Source organism: Peromyscus leucopus, chromosome 8b (assembly GCF_004664715.2).
Source record: "Peromyscus leucopus breed LL Stock chromosome 8b, UCI_PerLeu_2.1, whole genome shotgun sequence".
Classification (NCBI taxonomy): domain Eukaryota; kingdom Metazoa; phylum Chordata; class Mammalia; order Rodentia; family Cricetidae; genus Peromyscus; species Peromyscus leucopus.
The window spans coordinates 98,688,587-98,712,172 of record NC_051086.1 but is presented as its reverse complement, the minus strand read 5'-3'; the positions used below and the strand labels follow the sequence as shown (position 1 = coordinate 98,712,172).

The window sequence follows — 23,586 nt, the reverse complement described above, 5'->3', positions numbered from 1 at the left end:
GTTTGTTTGTTTATTTGTTTACTTTGATTGTTCCCTGGTTCTTCTCTCTTGGAATAGGAAGGATGTAACTTATTTTTGATTTTACAGGGGCCCACAGTTGAGAGACTTTGAACTTTAAGAAACATTAGATGTTTTAGTCTGAACTTTTAGTATTTCAATTTTTTAAAGACTGGAACTTTGAAAATTACAGTTTTATATTTGTGATATTAGTATGAGATCTTGGTGATAAACAAGAAAGGAAAAGTTATGATAGTGACATATGTCAAGTTGACCAGGGGGTCAAATGTGCTGGCTAGTTAGTTTTTAGTCAGTTTGATACAAGCTAGAGTCATCTGGGAAGAGAGAACCTCAAGTGAGAAAAATGCCATCATCAAATTGGCCTGTAGGGCATTTTCTTGATTAATGATTGGTGTGGGCAGTGCCACTCGTGTGCGGGTTGTCCTGGGTTGTGGAGGAAAGTGGGCTGAGTGGACCTGGAGAGCAAGTCAGTAAGCAGCATTCCTCTACGGTCTCTGCTTCTGTTCCTGACTCAAGTTCGTACCCTGACTTCTCCTTGTGATGGACTGTGATTGAGATGACTAAACTAATAAACCCTTTCCAAGTTGCTTTTGGTAAGTGCTTTGTATCACAGCAATAAAAGGCAGTCTGTCTGTCCCCTGTCCTCTTTGATCTTTTGTTATTTTAGCACAGGGTCTTATGTGTAGTCCAGGTTGACTAGGAGTAGGCTGAAATCAAGGATGACACTGAACTCTTGACTCTCCTGCTTCTCCCTCTAGAGGGATGGGGTCACAGGCACAATTGTATGCCACCACCTCGGTTTATGTGGTTCTGGGCCTGATGCTTGATAGACTAGCATTCTACCAACTGAGCTATATTCTCAGCTCCCAGTCCCGATCCCCCCAACCCCCCTTCCCAAACACACAACAGGGTTTCCCTGTAACAGCCCTGGCAGTCCTGGAACTTGTTTTGTAGACCAGGCAGGCCTCAAACTCAGAGATCTGCCTGCCTCTGCTTCCTGAGTGCTGGTATTAAGGCCCATGCCCTCACTGATGAGGTGTTTTGGTTTTGTTTTGTGCGTGTGTGTATACACACACACACACACACACACACACACACACACACACACACTTACACATGCCTCTGGAAGCCTGGAGAACTACCTTAGATGTCATCCTCAGAAATGCTATCCATCTCCTTTGGGACATGGTTATTGACTTAGAGCTCACCAATTAGACTGAATTGATGGGCCAGAGAGCCTCAAGAATCCACCTGACTCTGCCTCCCCAGTGCTGGAATTATAAGCATGTCTTCTTGCCCAGCATTTTCACCTGAGTTCTGGGAATTGAACTCACATATTCAAGTTTGCAAGGCAAGCACTTTACCAAGCTGTTTCCCCAACTCTTACTTAGCTCCTTAATTTAAAAAAAAAAAAAGGATAAATATGTGTGTGTGTGTGTGTGTGTGTGTGTGTGTGTGTGTGTGTGTGTGTGTGTGATATGAATGTCTGTTGCACACATGTGGTCAGAGGACGATTTTGTGGAGTCAGTTCTCTTTCCACCTGTGGGTGCTAGAGATCAAACTCAGGTTATCAGGTGTGTGTGGTAAGTACCTTGCCAGCTGAGCCATTTCACTGGCTCAGCCCTTTAATTAAAAACACTTCAAATATATGTGTGTGTGTGTGTGTGTGTGTCTGTGCCCATGTGCCATGACAGGCATATGGAAATCAGAGATGACTTCGGGATTTGGTGCTCGCCTGGGCCTTGTGGGCCCCAGGAATCGAACTCAAGTCGTCAGACTTGGCAGCACATACCTTAATCTGCTGAGCCATCTCTCTAGCTCCAAGCCCCTTAATTTTTAAAAAGATGGTGGCAAAAACTAATTATTAGTATCATTAGTGCTTTATACCCTTGGTAATCTAGGCCTAAGAATAAGAGCTTTTTAAGAGATGAAAATTTCTGTAGACTGTCATACTATGTCTTATTTATTTACACAGTTCTTGAGATATAGTCAGTGCTGGCCTCAAACTCCTTCCCTCCAGCCTCAGTCTCCTGAATGCTGAGATTAGAGGTGTGCAGTACCATATTGGCTTCAGTTTCTGAGTTTTTGTCTGTACAGTGGAAAGTCTCTAATTGTAAATTACTGAGTGTGCCAGTCCTGGTTGGTGTGTTTCAAGGCATATATTCTTTTAAAAGTAGTCATTAGAACTCCCAAGTTCTGCTCTGAAGACCATTTCCTATTTTAAAAGGGGAAATTTTGGTTGCAGTTTTTTTTCTACATGAAAGCAAGAAAAGGTAAAGAAACAGGAATTGAATTAAAGGGTATTCACAGCTTAATTTTTTTTATATAATTTTTTTGTATTTTATGTACATTGATGTTTGCCTACGTGTATGTCTGTGTGAGAGTGTCAGATCTCCTGCAACAGAAATTACAGACAGTTGTGAGCCGCCATGTGGGTGCTGGGAATTGAACCCGGGTCCTCTGGAAGAACAGCCTGTGCTCTTAACTTCTGAGTCATCTCTCCAGCCCCACTTAAATTTTTTTTTAAAAAACAGTTATTTGGATAGAGGGGGTGTGCATGTGTGCCCCAGTGCATCTGTGGTGATTGGAGGAAAGCTTGTGGAACCGGCTCTGTCCATCTACCAGGTGGTCCTGGGAATTGAAATGAGGTCATCAGCTTGGCAGCAGTTGCTGAGATAACTCAACAGCCCCCTTTACAGCTTTTGATAGTGTGGACCTTATCAGATAGTGATAATATAATATGATTTAGCTACATATTGAAAAGCTGAGTCTATTAAAAATTTTGTCACAATTTTGTGGTAATGTTTGAGTTTGGAGATTTCTGGTTGTTCTTCTCTCAAACTTTGAACTAACTTGAAATATCCTTATTTATCCCTACATAAACAAAGCATTTTGAAAAATGCTTTATGTTCTTTTCCAAGAGTAACAGTGATACTCCTGCTGATTAACATCTCGTGATCCTTCAAGAGGAATCTGAATTATATATGGTGTGTAAGAAATATGAAATTGAAGAAGTCCAATTTGGAACTTGACAGCAAATCAACTTTGCCATTTATAGTGTGGCAGTATTTTTTTTTATCAGAAAATACCTTCTACATTCATTGTTTCTGTCTTAATGACTATTCTGTCTTATAAGCAAATATAAACATTTAAGCATAGTTAAGTATGAACTACAGCATGTCTAGCATTCCACAGTGGTTACAATCTTGTTATGGTACAGAAGAATGAGGCCCTTGTGTTCAAAGAAATCATGCTATTGAGGAAGTGGGGGGGGGGAGTTTAGGTTTATGGCCTTCTAGTTATTCTATTTGTTTTTTACAACACTCAACTTTGTACCTTAAGTATTTCCTCACTGTATAATTTTTATTTTATACACACACACACACACACACACACACACACACACACACACACATATATTTATCTTAATTTTATTTGTTATTGGGCAAACAGCACACATGGTGGTTAGAGGACAACTGTGTTAAATGGGTTCTTTTCTCTTGCATCTTTGTATGAATTCTAAGGACCTTAACTCAGGTTGCTAGGCTAACAGCAAATGTCTTTACCCCCTCAGATATTTTGGCAGCACTAATCAATTATTTAAAGTGGGTTTTTTGTTTTTTGTTTTTGGTGGGGGGGCTTTCAAGGCAGGGTTTCTCTGTATAACAGCACTGGCTGTCCTGGAACTGTTTTGTAGACCAGGCTGGCCTTGAATTCACAGAGATCTATCTGCCTCTACCTCCCAAGTGCTGGTTTTTTTTTTTAAGTTACATTTATTTAACGTGTGTGTGTGTGTGTGTGTGTGTGTGTGTGTGTGTGTGTGTTCATGTGTGTGTTCATGTGTGCATGAGTATGTGCCACATCATGCATGTGGAGGTCACAGAAAACTCAGAGTTACTTGGTACTTCTTCCTTTCACTTTGTGAGCCCCAGGGATTGAACTCAAGTCATCAGCCTGGTGAAGCAAGGGCCCTTACTCAACAAGCCATCTCACCTGGCTCCCTAGTCCATTTTCTAAATGTCTGAATACTTTGAACACCTAGAAGATATGCCATCCTGGGCTCTATGAAACCCTGTTTCAAAAAAAAGAAAAGAAAAAAGAAAAACACAATCAAGGTAAAGGTAATTGTGAGATTGTGAGTCAGGCAGGAATTGTAATTCACTGGTTGGGAAGCTTTACAGGGGGATCAAAACAAACAAAACCCAAAGCTTCCTCGACTGCTTGCTTGCTTAAATGGACATTTTTCTCCCCTAATAAAATGAAGCATGTTGTAGTAAATATTGTTTCACTCTATAGATTTCCCCTCTTGTTATAATTTTCTTAGAATATATTTAAGGAAGCTGGTCAAGGACTATGACTGAACATTTTTAGTACTTCATGGTAGTTATATGCTGTCACAGTTTCTGATTTGGGACATTAGTCAACAACTTATTAGCACTCAGAACAGATACAGAACTTCTTATTATACTGCTTGCTCTGGAACCAATTGCCCTCTACTCAGCTCCTGAGTTTAGATTACTTTCCCTAAGGTGTGGTGTTAATTGCTTTTTGTGATGATGGAGATGAAGATTTAGATGACAATGATTTTTAAGCTATTTGAAAACTCTTCTCTAACTCTAACTTGCTTCTTTTGAGTGAGAATCCTTTGTTTTTGCTTTGTTTTGTATTTTAAATTTTAATTCTGAGTTGGTGGGTGTTTTGTCTGCCTGTATGACTATGCACCACTTGTGTGCCTAGTGCCAGAGGAGGTCAGAAGAGGGTATGAGATCTCCTGGAATTGGAGTTACAGGTGGTGTGCTGCCATGTATCTATCCTTTGTTAGAGCAGCCAGTTTTCTTAATTGGCAAATCATCTCTCCAGCTTTATTTTTGAGACAGGATCTCACTATATGGACTAGGCTAGTCTTGAACTCAGAGATCTGCCTACTTCTGCCTCCCCAGTGCTGGGATTAAAGGCATGTGCCACCATGTTTGGCTTGAAAATCCATTTTTGAAAATTAATGGAAAATGTTGAAGACTAAAAACATGTATTACAACCTGTTTTAATCTCTCTACCATTTCTGTACCTCACTGAGACATTCATTTACCTTTTGATGAAGGTAATTCATCAAATTCATTACCAATTTGATGAAGATCTTAGTCTAGTAGATGCTCTAAGCCTTCATCTGGAGACTTTGTTATTGGAAGGAAAATATTTATTTCTTTGTCATAGCGGTAGCCACTTTATTAGTTGGAGACTCTGTAACACTACTATAGTCATTACCATGCTGTGTTTTAAAAGAATACATGGCTCCAAACACCTTCCAAGCTGAGGGCTGTTAATGAGGTGATTGATAGTTGAGAATTTTCACACCTCAGAAGGAAGAGAAATAGTTTTAAGTTTACTAGGTCCATTTTCATGCCTATGTTAATATTGGAGGGAGCCTAAACCTTCAGGCTGATGAAACCTTTGTCAGTTCCTCTGCTGCCGTGCTTTGCAGTAAATACTCATATTCTGAAAAGAGGACAGGAACATTGCTGGGAGGTAGAATGCCTGCCTAGTGTAAGACCCTAGCTTCAGTCTCCAGCACTGCAAGAAAAAGAACTCTGAAAATGTTGATTAATACTGCAATAAGTCATTTTACCCATGCTAGTTTCATCTTGTCAATAGAAAAATCTCTTCTACATAATTTTTAGAGTGGTAAAGCTAGATAACTGATGATTTGTGGTTTTGTTTAGCATCTGCTTTTTTAAAAGGTAACTTTAGAAGTTTCAGATTTGTATTTCCTAATTGAAAAAAAGAACTCAGATTTGTATTTCCTAATTGAAAAAAAGAACTTGGAATTAATTGGGCAAAAGATTATTTTTAATTCATTTTCATTTGAGTCTAGTTCTTTTATGTTTGGAAATCTGTGTATTTAATAAACTTTATTTGAGGGCTTTTTTAAAAAGCCTGTATTCAAAAGGCAAAACAGAAAATCAGTATAGTAGCATTTGTGCAGATGATAATAGTTATTACTCCTGCATCATTTGGCACCACTGTCTTCTGCTCTGGTTCATGTTTTATTGTCTGTATTTGGGCTCTCACCTTTATAGTGTAGCGTTTTCTACTGAGAACATTAAATATTAATATCTAGGACTAAAGGTGCCAGAGATTTGATTTTTATGAATAAAGATCAAAGGATTTTTGGTCATTTAATTTAGAGAACAGGAAAATGAATTAATTGATTTTCCCCTCAGATATATAAAAGGATGAATGGCTAAGGCAGATAGATACCAAGCTGTCTTTCTGTAATATCAGAAGATTAAATTTAAGGAAGTCATTTTGTTGGTTTTGATACGTTATGAGGAAGTACTTTGTGATCATGTGGACGATAACACAGGTATATGTGCTGTAGGTTGGAGAGAAGCCAGATTTCTGTTGTGGCATGGGAGACATCTTGAAGGCAGTGACATAGATTGTTAGAAGTCCTTAACACTGGAAGTTTTTGAGGTTATCACATTTCTGTTTTAAGGGTCATTGATTCATGAGAGTTTAAAAATACCATTGAACATTTTGTTTTCGATTAATGACATGAAATATCTTTCTGAAAATCTTGTGACAGATGTGGTGAAAGCCTTGGTCAAGGACAGGTTTCTCTCACTTTTGATGTGTTGTCTGAGTTGTTTGCTCTTAAGTCAGCACTTGGTTCTTGTTTACTTTTTGGACTTGTGATGCTAAATTGTTGAAGGAGAATCTCTGAAAGGCAATGTTAATCCTTTGAGGTCCAGTTAACAATTGGATTATCTGCCTTCATGAACAGTAAGAACTAATGCTTCCTTTTGAGAAGGCAAACAATAGTCGGATGTGGCACTCTAGCGGGTCTGTTTCTCTTTCTTCCCCCCATAGGCCTATCAGCAGTCTGATGGGGCAGAAGACAACAGAGATGGAAGGTGTTCCAAACTTGGCAAAGGCCCCCAATCTGAGGAGGTAAGCTCTGATTTTGAGCCGGCAGAGCAGGTGGCTCTTCCTGCCTTAATCATATCCTCATGCTCCTTGGAAAGCCAGATAGAAAGAGCATTCAAAATGAGCTAAAGTGTTTCCATCAGCTTTTATTAGGAGGGGAAGTTTTAGATTATTTTTTGAATGTTCTATTTCTTGCTCCTTACCCATTCCCCCTTTAGACCCCATAATTTTATTTTGTTTTTCTCCCCAGAAAATTAGCAGTTAAAAACTGGCAGATCGCTTATCTGTTGTTTGGGAATACATACTCATAAATAGATTCTTGTTTATTTCCAGCAAATGCTGGGTTGTATGTAGCTAGTCTTAATGAGTATAATAATCACAAGAGTTTAAGGTTTTTCCTGAGATCTTTGTAAAGTTTGGGTTCAGTCATTAACAAGAAATGATCTTTTACTATATCTTAGACGTAATTCAGCATAGGTGTTGTCTAATTTTATGGTACTTGAGGCTGTGGGGATGTGTACAGCTCTTGCCCAGATGGGGTTTTCTTTCCTACTTTCCCTTTTCTCCCCCCCCCTTTTTTTTTCTGCTTTACTGGTTCCTCAGTGGCACTCAGGGCTCTAAAGATGGCTTTCCCTGTATTAAAAGGTATTTCCAGAAGTGGTTATACTATTTACTGTTACTCAGGCCTTGAGTAATCTGTTGACTGAGTGTGTTGTTGTATGGAGTTATTGTATGTTCAGAAAAGAGTGAGTGCTTCTGAATTTATATTATTAATCTTGGTACATTATATTATCTGAGCATATGTATATAGTACATAATTAATGTACTTATGTAATCATGTTGTATGATATTTATATAATTTGTAGTATATGTACCTAAAAAGGTAATATTGGTATTTAATTATAGTACAGGTAAAGAAAACACAAAACACAGAAAATTATCGACTGTTTCTGTCTAGATACTTTTTTGTCGGCATTAGGAAGGAGAAAATTACTATCAGAGGTGTACTCCCAGTAACAAAGACATAACTACTCTTTAACGCATTGCTCTATGAGCTAGAATACCTTTTATGAAGACTTTAATATGTTTAAAGGCTAAAGTACGTTTTAAACTTAACTTTGGTTACTGTAGCATACAAGCCATGAAAATTATATAGCTACAGACGGTACAATAATATTTCAGTCTGATGGACTGCATTTATCACAGAAGTCCTGTGAAGTTTATCACCTCGTGACATCATAGCTCAGTTTGTGTGAGTACCTGCATGTTTGCACAGTGGTGAAATTGGATAGGGAGACATTTCTGAAAGTATATCTCCATTGTTAAGACACGTGACTGTATAATGGCTTGTTATGTTATTTCTTGTTCATATAAAATTTGAAAAGTTAAGTGTTTCTGATAACATCTTACAAGTTTTGGAAGACTAGAGCAGAAATGAGGATTGGGTGTAAATGGTTTATAATGGGTTAGGCATGGGGTAGAACACATAACTAGGAATTGGGGTATGCGATAGGAAACCACTTTGGATAATAAAGGAGGCCTTTGCCTCAGCTTAGCAGCTTTTGTTAGGTGGTGATTTTGGTTTAGTGTTGAACCTAGGGAATGAATGTATTTAAAGTTTAGCAACTATCTGTGTTCTTCCTGCTGTGGGTTACTTTTTTCATTTGTTTTTTTGAGACAGAATCAAACTTAACCCAGGCAGGCCTTGAACTTGATATGTAGCTGAGGATGGCCTTGAACTCCTGATTCTCCTGCTTTTATCTCCTAAGTGCCATCATGTCCACCTAGTTGAAAGTGTATTAAAATATATTTTTAATTAAGAGAATTAAAACTTTTGACTTAATGGACATTTAGCTCTTATGAAAATAACTGATAAAAATAAACTATAATGGCAATCTATATAATGGATATAATTCAGCTACAAAAAGTTAGGGAGTGACCTCAAATACATACTCAGTGAAAAAAATAATTTGAAAATACTATGTACTGTATGTATGACTTGTATGTATGAATGTATGTATGGTGTAACTTGAAAATACTATGTACTGACTATATGATATTCTGGAAAAGAAAAAAACTCTGAAGACAGCACAAAGATCAGAGACAATGTGCCACTCTTCCTAGGATGGTGACAGAGGGAGAATTATGTTTGTGTTGGGGCAAGGGATGGGCTCAATTATATGTCTATTTTTTAAAAGTCCATTGAAACACCAGATGCAGTTTTGCACACTTATAATCTTGGTCCTCAAGATACTGAGGAGGATTACTGTGAGTTTTGAGGCCAGCCTGGGCTACACAGGAGTAAGACTTTGCTTTAAAAACAAATAAAAGAAACAAAAGACAACATAAAAAAACCTAATACATATAGTGAGCTCCAGGCCAGCCAAGACTATATAGTAAGATCCTGTCTCCAAACAAAAAAAACTAACACATAAGGGACAAGTAGTCTGTATTCTGTAACTCCTTTTTATTTATCATGTATGTATGTATGTATGTATGTATGTATGTATGTAGTGTGTGTATGTATGTGTGTATGTATTTATTTGTCTATCTCATCTAATATATTCATCCATTCATCCACCTACCTACTACCTATCAGTCAGTCAGCAGAGTTTCTTTGCTCTAAGGTCAGGCTGATTTCAAATTGTCTTGCTTCACTTTTCTAAGCACTGGGTTACAGGTATTTGGTATCTCACTCAGATTTGTATGTTGTTTTAGGGGAAAAATAATTTATTTTCATGGTGCCACATGAAAATAAATGAAGCAGAAAATAATCATAATGGCTAGAAAAGTATGAATGGGAGTAATCTGAAATGTTTAAGAAAAACAAAACAGCTGGGTGGTGGTGGCGCACGCCTTTAACCCCAGCGCTTGGGAGGCAGAGCCAGGTGGATCTCTGTGAGTTTGAGGCCAGCCTGGTCTACAGAGTGAGATCCAGGACAGGCACCAAAGCCACACAGAGAAACCCTGTCTTGAAAAACCAAAAAAAGACTTGTTTTCAGGAAAAAAAAAAAAAAAAAAAGCAATTGACCTTTAAGGAATATTTAAGGATCATCCTAATAATGATCAATATTAATTCAAATAAATATTGGAAACATGGAAATTAATCCGATATGGGGTGTAATACCTAGTTCCCAACAGTCTTGCAAAGGGGTACAAAGTTGATTAGCAAGCTAATAAAAAATCAATCAGGACCTGTTTCTGTAAGCTATAGGCTGTGTAACTTGGCCAAGTCGTGGGAAATACTATGCATATCTAAGCATTTCTAAGGTATACTGTAGCAGGAATCTTAGAAGGTCTTATTAATAAAATCAAACCTGGAGCCAAGTATTGCGGTGAATTCTGGAAGATCAGAGGAGCAGAACAAGCCACAGCTTCCTCACCTTGCCAGTTCCTCAGCTGATCATGTTTCCTCAGACTAGAAGCCTCTGAGTCCTCATATCTGAATGGATCTCAGCTGAATTGTTGCTCGAAGTCTAAAAGCTTAACCAGACAAATGCTTCTAGTTTCTGGTCCTCACACCTTATATATCTTTCTGCTTTCTGCCTCATTCCCTGGGATTAAAGGCCCACTTTCTGGGATTAAAGGCATGAGTCACCATGCCTGGCTATTTCCAATGTGGCCTCTGAACTTGCAGAGATCCAGAGGGACTTCTGCCTCTGGAATGCTAGGATTAAAGGTGTGAGTGCCACCATTTTTAGCCTTTGTATCTAGTGGCTGTTCTGTTCTCTGACCCCAGATAAGTTTATTAGGGTGCACAATATTTTGGGGAACACAATACCACCACAGTATACTTACCATATTTAGTTGTGTTTTAGTTTATGAAAGCTACTAAAATAAAATACAAATCTAAATATTATTTGTCACGATCTGGAAGTTAGGGGTCAAGATCAAGCTATAACCAGGTTGCTTTTTAATTTTTTCTTCCTGGAAGCTGTGGTGGTATTCTAATTGTACTGAAATGTGATTTTGGTTGTATGTTTAGTTTTGTTTTAATATTTTTTTCTTCCGGAGCTGAGGACCGAACCCAGGGCCTTGCACTTGTTAGGCAGGCGCTCTACCACTGAGCTAAATCCAAAACCCCCGATTTTGGTTGTATGTTAATAAATAAAGTTGCCAAGAGGTCAGAGCTCAGAGCTAAAATCTTACCCTTCCTCCTGTGTGCTCCTAGCTTCCTGAAAGAGAGCTACTTCCTGTGTGTATGTCTTTTCATAGTCTTTTTGTTCTGCCTTCTCATTGGTTGTAAACCCAAACACGTGCCTGCTTGTCACTGCCTGTATGTACAGCCCCCCAGGTCTTAAAGGCGTATGTCTCCAATGCTGGCTGTATCCCTGAACACACAGAGATCTACCTAGCTCTTCTACCATGTGCTGGGATTAAAGGCGTGTGCCACCACTGCTACACTCTTGCTATGGCTCCAATAGCTCTGACCCCCGGGCAACTTTATTTATTAACATACAATCAAAATCACATTTCAGTACAATTAGAATACCACCACAGGAAGCACTTCTCTTTGGCTTGCAGGAAGTCATCTTTTCTCTGTATGCCCAAATGATCATTGCTGTGTGTCTATAGAGAGAACTCTAGTGTTCTGTCTTAGAAGGGTACTGGTCCTGTTGGGTCAGTGCCCTTGGCTGTTAATTACAGTCTTAAAGACTATTGCCAAACACAATTGACTGCATTGGTAGTTAGGGCCTCCGTTTGTGTGTTTTGGAAATGAAGGTACAGTTTAGTCCTTAACAAGACATCAGTGTTCTCCATGGGGTTTAGGAATGAAGGGTGGTGTGACTTGACACATTAGATCTGTAAAATCTGTGCAATATTTTAAGAGTGTTTCTCTATTTTAAACAAAACAAGAATCATTGAAGGTTTTTTATTTTTTATTTTTTATTTTTTTTTATTTTTATTTATTTATTTATTTTTTTTTTTGAGAAAGGGTTTCTCTGTGTAACTCTGGCTGTCCTGGAACTTACTCTGTAGACCAGGCTGGCCTCGAACACACAGAAATCCACCTGCCTCTGCCTCTGCCTCTCAGTGCTGGGAATAAAGGTGTGCGCCACCACTGCCTGGCTCACTGAAGAATTTTGAGCATGGTGTTCTACCCAGGCTACTATTTTGAGAATATAGAAAAAAAACTAAGTAGAAATACTTAGGAGATAATATTGTAATAGTACAAGTGTTAGATGATATGCTAGAATAAGATTTGATGGCAGAGATGGAAAAAAAGTCAGATTCCAGATTTACTTATTATTATTTTTTGTTATTGTTGGTTTTGAGACAGGATCTTACCATGTAGTTCTTACTACCTTGGAACTCACTATGTAGACCAGGCTGGCCTTGAACTTACAGAGATCCGCCTGCCTCTGCCTCCCAAGTGCTGAGATTAAAGCCACCACTACCATGCCCGGTTTAGATTTATTTTGAAAATGAGATGCATTGAAGTCTTTTCACTGCTGTAACAAAATACCTGGCTTGAACAACTTGAGGGAGGAAAGATATATTTTGGCTCATGGTATCAGAGATTTCAATCCTTTGGGTGGGAAGGATATGACAGGAAGCAGAGATGGAGGGAAGGAGTGGGGACCAGATGTAACCTCCCAAAATAGAACCACCAGCTTGGGACCAAATGCACAACTTATGAACTTGTGAGAAATATTTCAATTTGACATAACAGTTGGAATTGTGGTGTGGAAGGAAGGAGGGAGGGAGGGAAGGAAAGAACAGGTGTGGGTATGAGGACTTTTGCCTGACTAAGATTATAGGAAAGAGCTGCTTTGGGAAATGCTTTGGGGGACAACTGTTTTGATTTTGTAGACATCTTACTGTTCATAGTGTTATTTATTTATCTATTTACTTACTTGCTTACTTACTTAGTTACTTACTTACTTACTGAGAGTGTCTCACTCTGTAGACCTGGCTAGTCTGGAACTCCACTACATAGACCAGTCTGGCCTCACATGAAGATCCATCTACTTCTGCCTCTCAAGTACTGGAATTAAAGGCATGTACCATCATGCCTGGTTATAGATTTTATTTCATTTTTTTTATCTAATTTATTTACTTATTTTGGTTTTTTGAGACAGAGTTTCTCTATGTAGCCCTGGCTGTCCTGGAACTAACTGTAGATCAGGCTGGCCTTGAACTCACAGATCTGCCTGCCTCTGCCTGCCGAGATCGAAGGTATGTGCCTTTGGCCTAGTTTTGTATTTTATTTTCTGTGATACATTTTCAGCAGCTGTCCATTTCCTGGTAGGCACAATCATATATTGATATTTGCAGATAGAATGCATTCCTTTCAAGAAGTACCTTTAATTATTATATTTTGTTTGGAAAATATATTTATGCTAGCACTATTCTTTGTCCTTTGCAAATATTAACTCGGTTAATTTACTGAGTCCTGTGACAGTAAGATAGTAAAGCATTATATTCTATCATATGACTCTCATTTTATAACTTCCTAATGATGACATTGGGTAATCCCAGTTTAGCATTGTTAGACAGTTTTATAGGTTCCACTTTTATGCCTTTGGGCATTGTTGTAAGTGTATCAGGGTAAAAAAGAATACTATGTATCAAAGGACATACATATTATACTTCTTTAGTGGAAATTTGTAGCCAGAAGATTTCTTCGGTACTGCCTGGCCCTGCAGTCCAGCAGCCGCTTATGAAATAATCACTCAGAGGCTTAATATTATTTACAAACTGTGTATGGTCTATGGCAGGCCTCTTGCTAGGTAGCTCTTATATCTTAAATTAACCCGTTTCTATTAATCTATGTTTTACCACGTACTCTGTGGCTTACTGGTCTGCTATCATGTTGTTCCTTGGGTGGCAGGCCAGACTCTGTCTTTCTCTTTCCTATCTCTCTCCTTGGATTTTCCACCTGCCTTTAAGCTGCTCTGCCATAGGCCAATGCAGTTTTATTTATCAACCAATCAGAGCAACACATACTCACGGTGTAGAGAAAAGACACCACCCAGCATTTCCCCTTTTCTATCTAATCAAAAAGGAAGGTTTTAACTTTAACATAGTAAAATTACATACAACATAACCTTCAAAAGAATAATTCTGGTTTATCCTTGCATATCCATCCTGTTTTCCTTTTCATTCTTTTTATAATTCTCTACTATGGTAGCATTCTCTTTTAAATTCTGCAGTTGGAAGAGCACAAATTGTTTGTAGTGGTTCCAGATAGTCTGTTTAAATGTTGTGCTCTATGCATAACACATAGCAATTGTTAGAGGACAGGCTAAATGAATATTCAAACTAAAGGGAGTTCCTAGGTGAATAGATAGATGCACATTGTGTTTGAACTGGAGTAGGATGGTTAATAGGCAACTAAATCCATCCCTTTGGGGTAACCACTGTAAATTCTTTCAACTCTGTTGTTTTTGTATTTTTTTTAATTTCTGCTTTTTCTTGCTATCACATTTGTAGCATTTGTCCATGATGAATTTGAAAATAATTTATTCATTCTTATATAGTATTCCTGTATTTGAATAGTTTCTCCACTTGGTTATTAGTTGACAAGTGGATTCTTTTCAGCTTTGGATGATTGAACACCACTTTCAGTGCCTCTGGGTGTGTGGTAGTAAGCTTTTCATCACTGTGACAAAAATACCCAATGAAAACAGTTCAGTGGAGGAAAGGTCTATGTTATCTCATCATTTCAGAGGTTTGAGTCCAGTTTGACTGGCTTCATTGCTTTGGCTGGACCAGGGTGGAGGTTTTGTAGGTTCTGTTGATGAGGTTTGATCAGTCACATCTCCAAAGAGTCTACAACACACAGTCCTTTAAGGTACATTTCATATTCAAATTATAATGATGTATTTCTTAGCAGTAAAATATTTTGTCGTAGGGTTGGAAAACATTCAGTCTTATGAATTCTTGTCCCCCCCTCCCCCCCCCCCAGACAGGGTTTTTCTGTCCTGGAACCAGTTTTGTAGACCAGGCTGGCCTCAAACTCACAGAGATCCACCTGCCTCTGCCCCCCCAAGTTCTGGGATTAAAAGCATGTGCTTGTTTTTAATTTGATTAAAATTAAAAACCCGACTTGTTTTTAAATTGATTGTTGCACTATACTCTACCAGCAATGTATGAAAGTTCTGTTTGTTCCCATTTTTAGCAAGCACTTGGTGTCTTATATTTATTTTAACCAATTTGATCTATAGAATGTTGATTATTCACCCTAGTGCATATATTAATGGGTTTTCATTACTATTAACAAAATGCCTGAAAGCAGATTCATTTAGTTTATAGTTCTGGAGGTCCAAAGTGGAAGACATAGGAGTTGGGACTTGTTGGGCCTCTGGCATAGACCTAGTGACAGATGGCGTCACGATGCTGATAGCATATGTGGGAGCTTCTCCAAACAGTAAGCCAGAGAGCAATTAGGGATCAGGTTCTTTCTCTTTTTTTTTTTTGTTTTTTGTTTTTTGTTTTTTTCGAGACAGGGTTTCTCTGTGTAGCTTTGCGCCTTTCCTAGAACTCACTTGGTAGCCCAGGCTGGCCTCGAACTCACGGAGATCCACCTGCCTCTGCCTCCTTTAAAGTGCTGGGATTAAAGGCGTGCGCCACCACCGCCCGGCTCAGGTTCTTTCTCTTAACAACTTGCTTTTATGAGAATTCAGAAATCTGCTGAGAGCTATCTTAATCTCTTCTAAGGACAGCTTTTGCAGTCACCCAGGGATCTCACCAGTCCTCATATCACAGGGTTCATAACACCTCCCAACACTGCCACCATGGGGACCAAGCCTGTTACACACAAACCCTTGGGGGAACAAACCATATCCAAGCAAGGAGAGTCTCCCTGATGTTTCATAAAGCTGAGCATGCATTTTCACTTCACAGTTTGATGCTTGCTTAAGTGTCTGATACTGGGTTATCTCATAAGAGAACAGAGGAGACTTTTGTTTGATTCTCATCCTCTCTCCTCAGTGAAAAATTTTCAAAATTATTTTTATTTCCTTTGTATGAGTGTCTTGCCTGCATTGTGAGTCTGTGTACTATGCATGTACCTGGTGCCTGTGAAGGCCAGGAGAGGGTGTTGGATCCTCAGGAACTGAAGTTATAGGTTGTGACTATATGGGCACTGGGGATTGAACCTGGGTCCTTTACAAGAGCAGTGAGTGCTCTTAACCACTGAGCCATCTCTCCAGCTCCACCCCCAGGGAAATTTTAAAAGTAGGTTCCATCATACAAAATAGATTAAAAGTATTTCTCTTTTGCTTTTTTGGAGACTGGGTTTATAGTCCAGGTTGGCCTGGAATTCACTGTAACCCAGCTGATGTCAACCTCACAATTCATGTCCTGCCTCACCTCCCAAATGCTGGGATTCTAGGTGTGATCTAAAATGCCTTTCTAAAAGTAGCATTTCTGGGCTGGAGAGATGGCTCAGGTTAAGAACACTGGCTGCTCTTCCAGAGGTCCTGAGTTCAATTCCCAGTAACCACATGGTGGCTCACAACCATCTGTAATGAGATCTGGTGCCTTCTTCTGGTATGCAGGTATACATGCAGGCAGAACATTGTATACATAATAAAATAAATCTTTTTTTTTTAATGCCAAATGCTGTTTATTGAAGGAAGGAAGAGGTCTTAAATACAGGCTGACAGCACAATGGGAGAACCCCAGAGGGCAGAAGTTCACTACCAATGTTTTACAATCTTGCATCTAAGCTGTTAATGCCCATTATGCAGGATACACAGACAAGGAACTTCCCTTAAGCATCCAGAAGGGTGGAACCCAGCAGGGAATTAACATAGGGAGGATATCAAGGTCAAGGTCAGCAAGCAAGGCAACAGTTACCAAAACAGGTGCCAGGGCCCTACAGGTCCCCCTTTTACTAAAAAATGAGCTTCTGACTTAGGTTGCATGGGACGTCAGCAGGTCACCTTACCCGTCATGGAGACGCCTGCCCAGGTACACAGGTGCTCTGTCTTAGGTTGGTGAGTGCCCCCCAGGTATTACCCATCTCTGAATACTCATTATCATACAGGCTCAATTGTGTGTGAGCTGCAGTTAACTGCTGCCAAAGATCTCAAAGTGGCATTGGGCTTGCAATCTGTGTGTTTGACACAGGAAAGACCGACAGAGGTCCTATCCCACCCATAGCCAGTAGGCTAAAGGCAACTGAGCCATTCCCTTCCTTAACGAGCCTTACTGCAAATTGGAGTCCTTGTAAGATGGTATCCCAAAAGCAAATGGAACTTGAGTTTATAAATTTATAATTTTTAAAGCCAATCTAAATGTATATAACTATTGAATTAAATTTATCATGCCCAATAGAATGAAAGATTAACTAACTGTGGTAGCTACTTTTGCTGCCAGGGTCTCCACTGTGCTAGCTGTAGTAAGCAATTATGAAAAGGTAATCCCAGAAACAGTAGTAGCAGTGGCCGCCATTGCTATAACAACAACAGCAACAGCAGCAGCAATGTCAAATTCTCTTCTGGATTGTGTGGACATCCACTGGCATGGATACAACTCCAGGAACACAAACCGCCAAGGCCCATTTTTCTTGATCCCAGCACGACTTAAGCTGGCAGCTCTTCTGGAGAATCCAACCTCATGGCTACAGTTCCTTGGCTTACATTAATGCTTGCCAAAGCTGGCCATATTGGGCTCTCAATCCCCATTGGCATCAGAAGGGTAGAGTTTTTCATGAAGACTCAATAGGTCTCTGTCATGTTGGGCTTCAACAGCAGCCACAGGGTGTGTTCAGTGCTCAGGAATCCAAAAGGAACCTCGTTGTCCTGAGGAAAGACAAACAGAACCCCAGGCCCACACCAACACTAGATCAAGTTTCCTCCAAGTAGAAAGATCCTTCCATCGCTCCAAAGGATGATTTGCAACAGGAGTCCTCCAGTGCTTATCTGCAGCGGATACTCCAGCAGAATCCACCGATAAAAAATTTAAAATATATAAAACAAGGGTAAGAATAGAATGTGGAGAGGAATGATGAGTCCCTAGTTCCCCCTTTTTTAAACTTTAGTAAAATATGTTTGTTTTTTTTAATATTTCAAATTTTTCTTTTTCTTTTTTAAAATTTATTTTTCTATTATCAACTTTCATTGAGGCTTGCTCAGTAATTGAATAAAACCAAAATTTATTATAAGCCACAGTCGTCTAGGGTCCTCCATGATATATATATAGCCTCCATGGTTCTGTGGATTGTAGTCTGATTGTTCTTTATTTTATATCTAGAATCCACTTATGAGTGAGTACATACCATGTTTATCTTTCTGGGTTTGGGTTACCTCACTCAGGATGATTTTTTTCTGGTTCTATCCATTTGCCTGCAAATTTCATGCTTTCATTGTTGTTCTCTGCTGAGTAGTACTCCATTGTGTATATGTACCACATTTTCTTAATCCATTCTTCAGTTGACGGGCATCTAGGTTGTTTCCAGGTTCTGGCTATTATGAATAATGCTGCTATGAACATAGTTGAGCATGTATCTTTGTGGTATGAATCAGCATTCCTTGGGTATATGCCCAAGAGTGGTATGACTGGATCTTGAGGTAGTTCAATTCCTAATTTTCTCTTCTGGTATGCAGGTATACATGCAGGCAGAACACTGTATATATAATAAAATCTTTAAAAAAATAAGTAGCATTTCTTGAGAGGCAATATAGCATGGTACCCAGACCCTTCCATTAGGAAAGAATCACTTTTGTGACCTTTAGTAAGTTAGCTGTATCACCATAGTATACTTCTCTCTCAATTCAATGTAATAATGATGCTTCCATCATAATAGGAGAATAAAATCTGTTTATGTCCAGTTCTTAATTTATTTCAAGTGGGTTGACAGAATAATGGGACTCTATTTTAGAAAACATTTGAAATTGAAGTTTGTGAATGACATTTGGCTTTTATTTTAGCCTCTCTCTCTCTCTCTCTCTCTCTCTCTCTCTCTCTCTCTCTCTCTCTCTCCTCTCTCTCTCTCTCTCTCTCTCTCTCTCTCTCTCTCTCTCTCTCTCTCTCTTTTTGATTGCACATTATCTATCTTGGCTAACAGGGCTGGTAAGATGGCTTAGTTAGTAAAGAAAGGCACTTGCTTACCAAGCCTGAGGTGAATTGAATTCCACGGAACCCACATGGTGGAAGGAGAGAACCACTTGCAGCAGGTTGCCCTCTGGCATACACGCCACCCCTCCCACTACACACAGCACATAAATAAATGTAATAAGAAATACAAAAGAAAGCCGGGCAGTGGTGGCACATGCCTTTAATCCCAGCACTTGGGAGGCAGAGCCAGGCTGATCTCTGTGAGTTCGAGGCCAGCCTGGACTACCAAGTGAGTTCCAGGAAAGGCGCAAAGCTACACAGAGAAACCCTGTCTCGAAAAACCAAAAAAAAAAAAGAAATACAAAAGAAAATATGGATTGACACAGATGAGTAATTAAAAATTAGTGTTTTGTCAGGTAGTCTTGGGATTTCCTTAACTTTTAAATAAGCCTAATTAATAAGTAGTAGGCAATGCTTAACACCCCCTTTTTTTTCTTTTTTTCCTGGAGCTGAGGACCGAACCCAGGGCCTTGAGCTTGCTAGGCAAGCGCTCTACCACTGAGCTAAATCCCCAACTCCCCCCCCCTTTTTTTTTTGGTTTTTTTGAGACAGGGTTTCTCTGTGTAGTTTTGATGCCTGTCCTGGATCTTGTTCTGTAGACCAGGCTGGCCTCAAACTCACAGAGATCCACCTGGCTCTGCCACCTCATTGCTGGGATTAAAGGCATGTGCCACCGGCGGAGCCTAACACCTTTTTAAAGATCTAAATTTTTTTATTTGCATGTGTGTATATGTGTGTGTGAGCTCCTGAGTTCATCCCATGCATGCAAATTCCTTTGAAGGCCCTCAGGACATCAGATCCCCTGGAGCTAGACTTAGTGCCAGGCTTGGGTGCTGGGAACTGAACCTGGGTCCTCAGCAAGACCAGCAAGTGCTTTTAACTGCTGAGTGGTCCATCAAATAAATAAATGCCCTTATACTTTTTTCCTATTAATCCTTCAAAATTTTTTACTTTGAAATTGTTACTAAATATCCACAATTTGGGTGGATTTCCTGGGTTTTGTTTTGGTATTTTGTTTTAAATGAGCAGCACCACAAATTGTCAGGTTTCAATATCCCTAGTGTTACTCTAATGCATCTATGTTATTATTGGCTTATGACTTTGGGCCACAGCATAGAGTCAACAGGAGATGTGCTCATTACTTCTTGTTGTAAGAAGGTGTAATCCACAAGTGCTCTGGAACATGATGTGATTTACTGATCCAGAGACATACAGGCTTGAGTTACGAAAACATTACAACAGGAAGAGCTGGAGTTCTAAATAATGACTCATTTTGAAGACATTCCACCAAATTCTGGGAGGCAAATGTATACAAACCCCAAACTGGGCAGCACATGTAAACACGTGGCATATAGAAGTGTTTATGTGCTTTTGAAGTAGAGTTCACAGTAGTTGTGCCTCCAGTTCTTAGGCACAAGCTGCACATTACCAGAGCCTCTAACATTTGTAGCTAATTGTTGACCCTTAACATTTCCAGTTAATCATGGCTTTCCAGCAGACTTAATTGAGTCTCGACAGTGCCTCTAGCACTATAACTATTCTGCTGCCCTTAGCCATAGTGGGCATCTTCAGTTGCCCAGTCTGCCTCTGCCTCATGGTTACTTGAGCAGCAGTGTAATCTGGAACTTGCTCAATTAAGGTCAGCCCAGCATTGTCCATTTCTTCATGGACTTCCTGGAACCCCTCTGCTCTGAATCACTCCTGTTTGCAATCAGTCATCCTTAAAACCAACCCTCATATTTTGTGTCTCAGAATCGAAACTTTTTCCTTTTTGTTTTGATAAAGCATTTTGTGAGCCTGCTCCACATCAGTGCACTTCACAAAATCTACCAGCAGAGGGAGCTAAATAAAAGAAGATGAGTCCCTGAAATCAAGAAGACTCAAAGCAGAGAATATTTACAGTGAGGTGTTGTCATCCAGCTAGTACTGAACAAAGAGCTTAATACTCGAAAATGGTTGAAATCAACCATCTGGGATCTGACACAGGTTAAGACTTGTGTGATATTTGTTTTTTAATTCTCTAGTGTATAAAAAGCTGTAGAAGGATGATCTGATAGACATGTATGGTTAGAGAACCAATCTGGTATTTTACTCTCTTCTCTGAAGATGGTGTTTGAGGATGATGAAATAAGGTCACTTTGTGCAGAATTTCACATGGAGTACTGGGCTGTAAAGTTGCTAAGGCTTATGCGTAACACACAACGTTTTAAAGACAGACTTTTAAAAGTGAATTTTTTATATTTGTCTTGATTAAGTATATGTATCTTGATTGCAGTTAGCAGACTTGAAGAAAGAGAAGCAGAACTGAAGAAGGAATATAATGCACTGCATCAGAGACATACTGAGGTGGGTGTTGGGTGTTCTTATGCTAATATTGGAGCACAGAAATGGACTTGATATGTCTAAATTTTCCTTTGAAAATTAGAGTAATTCATAGACATCATTGCCAGAAAATACTAGATGTCATGTGGCTTTTCCCAAAGATGACTTTTATTCTTTTTAAATTTAGAATTAAATTTCCATATAGGAAATGTATATGTCACAGAATATTTTAGTTATTTAAGGTAGTTCCTTGGTTGGCCAGCAAAACCTTTGTGTATATAGTAAAAACTTTACGTGATTCTGAGAAAATTGGTTTGCTACCAGTTTGGAAAATTCTGCATTGGTAAAATATTATAATCCATCTCTACATTCAAATAATCTAGTTGTAAAGGATTTATATACAATTTATAATATATTGGAATGTGTTTAAAGGGTTTCTAGTTTTCAGCATTTTATATTTTTGAGATTTATTTATATATTAATTTTTAGATTTTTATTTTATGTGTATGATTGTGTGTGCACCATATAAGTACAGTGCCTTCAGAGGCCAGAAGAGGGCGTAAGACCACTGGAACTGAGTTACAGATGGTTGTTAGCTGCTATGTGGATGGTGGTAACTGAACCTAGGTCATCTGGAAAAACAGCCAGGACTTTTAACTGCTAAGCCAGCCTCCTTTAGTTTGTTTTGTTTTGTTTTTTTGATTTTGAGACAAGGCTTCTGAGATAGGCTGTCCTGGAACTCACTTCTGTAGACCAAGCTGGCCTCAAACTCAGAGATTCACCTGCCTCTGTCTCCAGAGTGCTGGCATTAAAGGCATGCACTTCCTTTAGTATTTTAAATTAGTATTTGCAGCACATAAGCTCCTTGTTTTTAAGAGCTTGTCAATTTTTAATATGTTGTATTTATTTCTGTCTCGTCAGTGTGATGATTGTGTGTTTCAGTCTGGAATTCACATACCTAAATGAATTTTACAACCCTCTCCTCTCTTTTGTCCCTCCCTCCCCTAACCCCATCTTTCTGTGTCTCCTTTCTGTAGCCCTGGCTTGCCTGAAATACACTATGTAAACCAGGCTGGCCTTGAGCTCACAGAGTTGGACCTGTCTCTGCCTCCAATGCGGGGATTAAAGGTGTTTGCCACGGCTTCTGTCCATTTTCCCTTCACTAATTCTGTCTTATGTTATATCTGATTCTAGGTTATTTTTGTTTGGTTTGTTGGGTTTTTTTTGTCGTTGTCGTACATATCCCCCCCAACACACAAAGGTTTCTCTTGTATAGCCCTGGTTGTCCTAGAACTTGCTCTGTAGGCCAGGCTGGCCTTGAACTCAGAGATCCGCTTGCCTCTGCTTCCTGAGTGCTGGGATTAAAGATTTGTGCTAACATTACCTGACTTGATTCTAGTTTTTATCTACCTCTTTATTTAGGTGATTGTGATTGAGCCCAGGGCCTTGCTCATGCTGAGCAACATTATTAAGAGATCCCCACAGCTCTGTTTATAGTCTTCAGTTCCTATTTTTCTTCCATTGCTTGTGTAACCATTCTGTCTATGGTAGAGACCAATGTTGCTGCTTTAAGCACCATAAAATCACGTTACACTCAATTTCACTTGCTTTTGAAGAGTGCAGAATTTTTTTTCCCACTCCTGGGATTGGGATTAAGTATTACTACCTGGAACACAAACTACACAGAATTGATACTGAACAGTAGAAGGAAAAGATTGACCACAAAGGATCAGAGAGTCCTGGGAAGATGGGAGTAGGCTCTGTAACAGTGTTTAAAAGTATATTGAAAATACCCCGCGTTTGGGGCCTGGAGAGGTGATTTAGCAGTTAGGAGAACTACTTGCTCTTCCAGAGGGTTCAATTACCAGCACCCACATGGCAACTCACAACATTCTCTAACTCCTGTTTCAGGGGATCCAGTGACATCACACAGACATACCTGCAGGGAAAACACCAATGCACATAACATAAAAACAAAATAATTAAAAAAGTATTCTTTTTAAAAAAAAAAATACCCATGCTAACTGGGGGTGGTGGCTCACACCTTTAATTCCAACACTTGGGAAGCAGAGGCAGTTAGATCTCTTAGTTAGAGAACATCCAAGGCTACATAGAGAAACCCTACTTGAAAAACCAGGAAAACAAAACAAAACAACAATGTGTTTTAATAATATATCATTTACTAGAGTAAGGATATTTTTAAAAACTTAATTGTTACAGCCTATGGTTGATGCATTTACACTATTTATTTCA

At 39.2% G+C, this 23,586-nt stretch overlaps 1 protein-coding gene across 10 annotated transcripts in view; it reads left to right on the top strand.

The window, feature by feature from the left end:
* Spag9 (sperm associated antigen 9) overlaps nucleotides 1-23,586 on the top strand; it is a 133,699-nt gene that overhangs the window by 28,156 nt on the left and 81,957 nt on the right. For 9 of the 10 annotated variants that reach the window (XM_028868917.2, XM_028868915.2, XM_028868916.2 and 6 more), the window contains exon 3: nucleotides 21,287-21,357. In XM_028868917.2, coding sequence (XP_028724750.1) covers nucleotides 21,287-21,357 — 71 coding nt within the window. Of the gene's footprint in view, nucleotides 1-6,948; nucleotides 6,967-21,286; nucleotides 21,358-23,586 lie in introns of those variants that run through there. The other variant, XM_037200782.1, reaches the window with a different exon arrangement.